At 33.7% G+C, this 8177-nt stretch overlaps 2 protein-coding genes across 2 annotated transcripts; both read right to left on the reverse strand.

Annotated features, from left to right (window-relative positions):
• Positions 1 to 1097: 1097 nt before the first annotated feature.
• On the reverse strand, positions 1098 to 3827 carry LOC108329276 (6-phosphogluconate dehydrogenase, decarboxylating 2). The gene is made up of 2 exons (XM_017563417.2): positions 3711 to 3827; positions 1098 to 2785 (listed from the first exon to the last, which is right to left on the reverse strand). The coding sequence occupies exon 2, from the start codon at positions 2773 to 2775 to the stop codon at positions 1315 to 1317; it is 1461 nt and encodes a 486-aa protein (XP_017418906.1). The 5' UTR covers positions 2776 to 2785; positions 3711 to 3827; the 3' UTR covers positions 1098 to 1314.
• A 3300-nt stretch (positions 3828 to 7127) lies between these two features.
• Positions 7128 to 7970, reverse strand: LOC108328587 (basic leucine zipper 43). The gene has a single exon (XM_017562465.2). The coding sequence runs from the start codon at positions 7884 to 7886 to the stop codon at positions 7299 to 7301; it is 588 nt and encodes a 195-aa protein (XP_017417954.1). The 5' UTR covers positions 7887 to 7970; the 3' UTR covers positions 7128 to 7298.
• Between the last annotated feature and the right edge of the window lie 207 nt (positions 7971 to 8177).

Genomic DNA, 8177 nt, shown 5'->3' on the forward strand with positions numbered 1-8177 from the left:
AGCAAACTTGATCAATACATTGATTTTCTGGTTGAACAGATCAATTAGGTAGGTAAGGCCTGACATAAAATGTCACGAAAGTGTAAATTCTAACCTCAAACCCAACAAACGGGAAAAGAAAGAAAAAGTAAATGTATGCATTTTTCTATGGAGCATAAAAAAGAGTAGGAATTTGCATGTTACTCCAGTCGCATCTAACTTCTTCAAACACAAGGAGTAAGTGGAGGAAATGGGAGGGAAAAAGAGCTCAACACCTGTGCAAGCCAGATTTTCATTTGTCTTTATCTGTGGGGCAAGCTACAACAAAATAAAAATGTGTCAACCTACACAAGTATGCAATTCCAAAAGTCTTCAATTATTAGAGATTTAAAGTAGAAAATATAGTAAGAAAAACCAATACTCCTTCTAACGGGGGCCAGTTACATTGATTAATCGATGCCGATTGCCTATCTGAACCAAAAATTGAACTGTTGAATCATAAATTAAAAAAAATGAAAAATTTTAAGTTGGCTTGAGAAAACACTATTCCCACTAATATGGGGTTCACATTAGCTATGTAAAGTTTGTATACAACAAAGTCAGAGTAAATAAGGATTTTATTTAGATCCATTTTTCGTTATCATTCAATATATGTTGCCATAACACTAAAAGCTATTGACCTATGAGAATCTCAATGATGTGACAAGTGACAACATGTAATCAAAAGATAATGTATGTTAAACAACATAAGTTAAGGATCAAGGAAAAAAAGATAGAAAGAAAACTCAATTTAATTAAAAAAAAAAAGATATCTTCAATTTGGATAAGCAAGTACTGATACTTCTACTAATAATTAGGTTTAGCAATAGTACTTGAAGTACAAGCCTAAGCCCACGAATAATAAAACCAAAACCTGAATAAATCAAGAGAGATATTCTAACATAATCTACTACTGACATTTTAAATATTCTCTAACTGACCAAACTTGATCGCTCTTGACAAATAAATGAACATCAAACACATTAAGTTAACTACGAAATAAAATATTTCAACTCCTACTGTAACATAACATACATCGATGGTGTTAAAGGAAAACTTGTTAATATGAAAATTAAAAAGGCATCAGGAACTGGGACCAATTTTGTATCAAGCACAAAGCACAATCAGCAAAGATACAACATTGTTGTTGGAGAATGGAATATCAAGCAATTCAGTTGGAAATAATCTAATAATAACACTTCACCACATAGTGGCTATGTAAACTCAACTCAGCACACAGTCTGAGCAGAAAACATTACATTTATTAGAAATCCTCACGGGCTCAAACAAAGTGATCTAAATTCTTGACTGTTTGGCAAGCTTGAACCACTCAGTATGGTAAGACCCCTCTATGTCAACCCTTTCATATGTATGAGCTCCAAAGTAGTCACGCTGAGCTTGCACCAAATTAGCAGGCAACCTTTCCCTTCTGTAAGTGTCAAAATAAGCAAGACTAGCAGACATACCTGGAGTGCTGATACCAGAATTGATAGCAAGGCAAACAACTCTCCTCCAGGCAGATTGGCGATCAATTATCTCCTTTGCAAACTCTGGATCAACAAGAAGGTTTGCCAGATTAGGGTTTCTATCATATGCCTGCTTGATTCTGTCTAAGAATATAGCCCTAATGATGCAACCCCCTTTCCAAATTCGGGCCAGTTCACCCAACTTCAAATCCCATCCCTGTTCGATACTCTTTGCACGGATCAGATTCATTCCCTGTGCATAACTACAGATTTTGGCTGCATAAAGAGCCTTCCTAACATCATCAATCAACTGCTGCTTGTCTATAGGATGATCGGTCACAATATCACCAAAGCCACCTGATTTAAAGACTTTTGCAGCTTCCACTCTTTCCTCCTTCAACCCACTCAGAAACCTAGCATCCAACGATGCTTCAATAGTAGGAGCAGCAACTGATAATTCAGCAGCTTGCTGAACAGTCCACTTACCAGTACCCTTCATGCCAGTCTTGTCTAGAACTTTGTCAACAAGATATCCATCTCCTTTATCATCCTTAATTCCAAATATATCTGCAGTGATTTCAATCAGGAAACTCAGAAGTTCACCTTTGTTCCATTCTGAGAAGACACTCTGTAGTTCCTCATTTGACAACTTTCCAACTGACTTCAGCACATCATAAGCCTCTGCAATCAGCTGCATATCACCATATTCAATACCATTGTGAATCATCTTCACAAAATTACCAGAACCACCTTTACCAATATATGTCACGCAAGGACCACTATCAGGGACTTGAGCTGCCACCTTGAGAAGAATATCTTCTATGTATTTGAAAGCTTCAAACGAACCACCAGGCATCAAAGAAGGACCATTACGAGCACCTTCCTCACCACCAGAAACTCCCATCCCAAGGTAGAGCAAACCCAATTCAGCCACTGCTTTCTCTCTTCTTTCAGTGTTCTCATACCATTCATTGCCACCATCAATTATACAGTCACCTTTTTCCATGAACGCAGACAGGGTCTTAATGGTTTGGTCAACAGGTGCCCCAGCCTTAACTAGCATTATAATCACCCTAGGCTTTTGAATGGAATGAACAAAAGCTTCAGGATCATGGTAGCCATAAACTGGAAGATTTCCCTCCACTTTTGCTCGTTCTACAGTCTCATCAACCTTGGATGTGGTTCGGTTATAAACAGAAATGGGAAAGCCTTTCTCAGCAATATTGAGTGCTAGATTTTGGCCCATAACAGCCAGTCCAGCGAGGCCTATTCTTGTTGAGGGTTGAGCCATAATTGTTATCCTGCTCAATGATTGAAATCCAATGCAATAATAAGAACGATGACACAAAAGCTGGAGTGAATTTCAAATTGAAGGAAAACAAAAAAATGCTATAAACTACGGTGACTAAAGAGAATTAGAGCCTGATTGTTGAACAAATTAAACTTCTACCGAGCAGAGCGATCTTGAACAAATTCCAATAATATATAATGTATGGAAAGGAAGAAAGGGAGTCGTCTAAGAGATATTCAGCGATAAAAAGGTAGAAAAATTACCAAACTTTCTTTTAAAAAGTGAGATCGCAAAAGAACCCTACGATCATGCCATACAGACATCAGAGCACCTTAAGGCTCGTGTGTTCTCTTCATTAATCTAAAAGAATAGTACTTATTACTAAAACCCGACAACCAAACAAGCTGCATGCATTATCCAGCAAGAGCTTCGATCTCAAAACTCAAAATTCAAAAAAGTGCCCAAATACAAATAACAGTACAGAATCGAGTTGCAATCCAAAGCAATTATTTGTTCACCCAAAATTACAGAAAGACAGCCAACTTCACATGATCTTACAGCACATTCCTCTAAAAAAATTAAAAGTAAAGACAGACAAGAGTAACCCAACAAATCGAAAGTGTATCCGCCGCAAGCAAATCAGTGTCAACAAGAATTCAACAGTCCAACAAACTCACCCCACAACAACAAGGGTTGTCAATCAATATAAAACTATAAACATAAACCCAGATCAGCAAACCCTGAAGCTCAAACCCAGAAAAAAATAGCAAATACACTCTTCATTTCCAACAAAAACCACAACATGCAGAACAAATCTAGCCAGATTAGGAAAACAATTACTAAACATCATAAGTTCATGTTAACCACCAACACTATCTCAGAGTGAATCCCAAAAACAAAACGATAGGGAGAAAAAAAAGTCTTCAAGTGCAAACCTCAAATTTTAACCAAATCACAGAAAAATTATGGCCACAAAATCACAGATCACAGATGAAAAGATCCGGGGATACAGGCGCTATATATATATATATATATTAAATAACAAACATAAGAGTAATACTATTAGTTATTAATCATCTGTCAAAAAATATTAATACAATTATTAAAAATAATAAAAGTCATAAAGATTACCAATAAAAAAATCATTATTGCCGCAGTTGCAACTTGAAAACGTGGCCAAGCAGCCAGATTTTTGGACCAACTGAGAAATAACAATTTATTTTATTATCATTTTTTATCCGTTTTATTTATATATACATATAATTCTCTTTAATTAATTAATTAATTAATCATTAATAATATAATTAGAAAATAAAATAGTGAAAGTGGATGAAAGTTGCGGGTCAAAGTTGCATAGCTACCAACTCGAATGGGGGTAGGTGAAACATGGTGGGAGGTGGGAGGAACGACGCCGTTCACTGTTCTTGGTATTTCTATAAGAGGTTTTCAACATTTTTTTTTCTTTTAGCAACTTTGTTACTTTTTTAAATGCTTCGTCATTTTCAAAAGGGTTAAATACAGTAAAAATCAGAATTAATTTTTTAATTTTAAAATATATAAACTTAAATTTTTAACTAAAATTTATAAGATTTATTTGATGTTTCAAATATATTTTATAAAACAAACTAATTTTATTTTTCAAAAGTAAAAGAGAAAAAAAATATTTAACAATTTTCAAAAGAAGTCTATTTAATTTTATTTGAAAATTAATTTTTTTTATTTTAATGTTTGACAAAATAACTTTTTCCTAAAATAAAAATTTTCCACGTTTTCGTTGAAACTTGGGTCAGAGTAAGGCCCAATAACAGTCTCTCTTTTCACATTATGACAGCAATATTGAAATTTAGTTTGTCCCCACTTCCATCTTTTCTTTCTTTGTTTGAGATTACAAATAGTACCGTTAACAATACCGTCAATAATATAATCAATATTTAATATATTTCATCAATTAAAATTTATTAAAAGTATCATTAAATAAGTGACGAGATTCATTAAAAATTTATCACTTTATACAATATAGTATTATTTAAACGAATTAGTAAGAGGGTGTGTTTTTTTATTTAATATTCATATACAGAGGTTAAAATAAGTTTAACAAGTCAACCATTCATTCGGTCAAAATGGGTTTCGTTGGGTCTGTAATTTAATCTTTCAATTTAATTAATTTAACGTGAACATAACTCAACTATATAAGTAATTGAGTTGACTTTTTTGACCACATATTCTCCTTTTGTCGAATGTTTTCGTTGAATATTTGATTAAATATTGTTTACCTTAATAATTTTCTCTCACATTATTCGCAGTTTTCATCGGAAATAAATATCGAAAGTACAATGTTAAAAGAACGTCTATCACTAGGCCCAAACTCCTAAAGCCCAGTGGTGAAGGAGGAAACCATATTTACTATTTCCACCTCCTAACTATTTACTACTTCTCATAACTATAACATATTTACTAAAATATCCTTATTTATTTTTTTAAAATTACCACTCTTTCAAATACTTAAAAAAAGGTCCCAGATTTCTAAATAGGGTTATTTGAGAATACATTCTAAATTTATTTTTTTATAAGCTTGTAATAATTATTTTAATAATAATAATTAATGGATTAGGCAGTCTAAAATAACTTTTTTTTAAATTATACTATGGATTAAATGATCAAAAAGTGTATTTCAAATTATGTAATTTAAAAGATTTTGAATTACACGTGGAATATATTTAGAATTTGAACCACGTTTTCTCGATTACTCATGGAATATACGAGAGAAACAAACCATTAACTATGGAATATAGGAGTTGGAGCACCTAAGTGCTTCATATTTATTATATATATATATAATTTTTCTTTATCTTGGGTCCCATCTCATAAAATCAATTATTAATATGTCACATTTCTTTCTTTTTACTTTTTCTTTCTATCTCTCCTCCATTAAAAGTCAGCTTTTTTTTACAGTATTTAGATGACAGTGATTAAACACTGTAGAACATTTTTTCTTTTATTATCATAATTTGGAAACTATGATTTCAAATTTGAAAGGACTTGCAAACATTATGGTTATATTATATAAAATATAAAGTATAATTTCATCATCTAATTTTAATTCCAAACCATAACGTCATTTCACGTCTCATGAGTTTCATAACATTATGATCTACATTTAAATACAATTTGATAATTCAATCTAATAAATTTTTCTATCAATAAATAATAGCAGTAAATGAAAAATCACACGACACAGAGTCTTCCATCAAAACGTTCTCATAGGCTAAAGTCTTCCGAAAAACTGCTATTGATGGACTTAGTCAAAACAGAGGTTTCGGTTCTGAGCATCTCTCTACATTTTGTCCTATATGGAAAGTAAATTAAAAAAAAAAGTTACCTTTTTTTTTCTCTAACATTTCACACTCTAAACATTAAATAAAAAACATTGTGTTATTTAAATATAAATTTATTAGAAATAATAAATAAATTTATATTTATAAATATTTTTTCATATTTATTATCTTAATATTGACGAAAAAAACATGTTTTGGTAGTTAAATATATTTGTGAGTGGACAAAACCAAAAATAAAACAGAAATTTCATCATTGAAGTTTGTCTTGAAGAACATTAAATCACACCGACCCATTAACACCTGTAAAATGGAAAAAAACGCATTATCCATCATCTACCATAAAGGATATCATCTGCTACAGAGGAGTTTAGTCTAGTGCGTACCTTGTCCAAATGTTTTCCTTTTTCTTTCCATCGTCACTCATCTGCACCTGACATAATTACTTCCACAACACTAACAATAACACCACACCAATTTTATTTAATCATACAATCTTCAAAAATTATTTCACTAACATTGTTGCAGGAACTATTACTGTAATGGGATATTTGTGTTTGATCTTTATCTTGTCAAGATTCATCTAAACAGAAAGCAGCACATTAATGGAGTGGTGGAAAAAACTCATTACTGACAGAAAATAAATATCGCAGATTACGAGTTTGTAGAATCTGATGATAACTATTTAAAGTTCAAACTGTAAACATCTATGTAAAATCCATAGACATGTTCTGACTTCATATGTTGTTTATTATTTAATCTGTTGTGTTTTTTCTTTTTTTGGAGATTGCTGGAACTGGATGATGAGATCATGAGTGAGAGTTTTGTAATTGTTTTCTGGGCCAGTACTATGATGGTGTTTTTGATTATGCAGAGTGCCCCACTAGCTGGTTCTAACAATTAACCCAGCAGGATTTGTTTATAGCTCTGTAGCCACTTTAAATAATGCATATTGCTTGGAACATATCGTATCATTGGAACTTGGAAGATAGTGGCAAAATTTATGAGCAGACACCAAGATTAGAAACTCAAGAACATGTCATTGCCGTTTATGTTATGTTATGGTTTCACCTCATACATCTCAAAAGGGAGGCAAAGACTACTACTGCTACTATTTGTACTTCCACAACAATTCACACACACACAAGAACTCGGAGAAGAAAAATTGAAGATTTGGTCTTGTCTTCAAATTCAGCCAAGCAGGTTGGAGGAGCTGGTGATGGAGGAATCAGATTTGACATAGGGAGAGACATCATCATCAATGGGGCACAGAGAAGGAGGGTGGTATGGACTATGTAGCTGCATGTCACATATCATTTGGCGAAGTTCTGAGGCTTCTTCTCTGAGCTGAACATTCTCTTGAGAAACTCTGTCATGTGACTCAGACACATGGTTCAGCTTGTCCATAAGCTGGTGGTTTTCATTCCTGAGCCAGACCACCTGTGACCAGAGTTCATCAAGGTGCTTCTGCTTCCTCATGCGTGACCTGCGTGCTGATTCACGGTTCGATATCATCCTCCTGTGCTTCCTCTCATTGATGAGACTTTGCTGCTGCTCATCTGCTTCATCAGAGGTGGAGGTGCTGCTGATGCATGAGGACTGAGGGGGGCTGAATTCTGCAACCATTTGCTGAGGGTTTTGGAAACCGTAGAACTGGTTTGAGAGTTTGTGGAGTTGAAATGTGGGGATGGTGTTCTGAGTCATGCTGTAGTGACCAGGGTAAGGACAAGGGTCTGAAGGGAGTAAATAATTCAGTCCTGTGATCTCACTGGCCTGCATGGCTTCTATATAGCAGTATATCTGTGAACAAAAAGATTGCAGGGCCTTTGAGAAAAACACTGATGGAGAATTAGTGGAACTAAGTTGCTATTCGAGATGAAGAAAACAAGAGTGAGACAAGTATATATAGGGAGAGAAATTGCTGAAATGGCCCCACTGAATGTGGCCAGAGTAACAGTATCAGTTTCGTTTTTTCTAAGCATAGGTTGATGTAATGTCAAGCATTATATGTTAATGTGGTAATTTTTTCTTTTGGAATTATGGTAATTCTTCACCGACAGTCAATGACTA

This window comes from Vigna angularis, chromosome 2 (assembly GCF_016808095.1).
Source record: "Vigna angularis cultivar LongXiaoDou No.4 chromosome 2, ASM1680809v1, whole genome shotgun sequence".
Classification (NCBI taxonomy): Eukaryota; Viridiplantae; Streptophyta; class Magnoliopsida; order Fabales; family Fabaceae; genus Vigna; species Vigna angularis.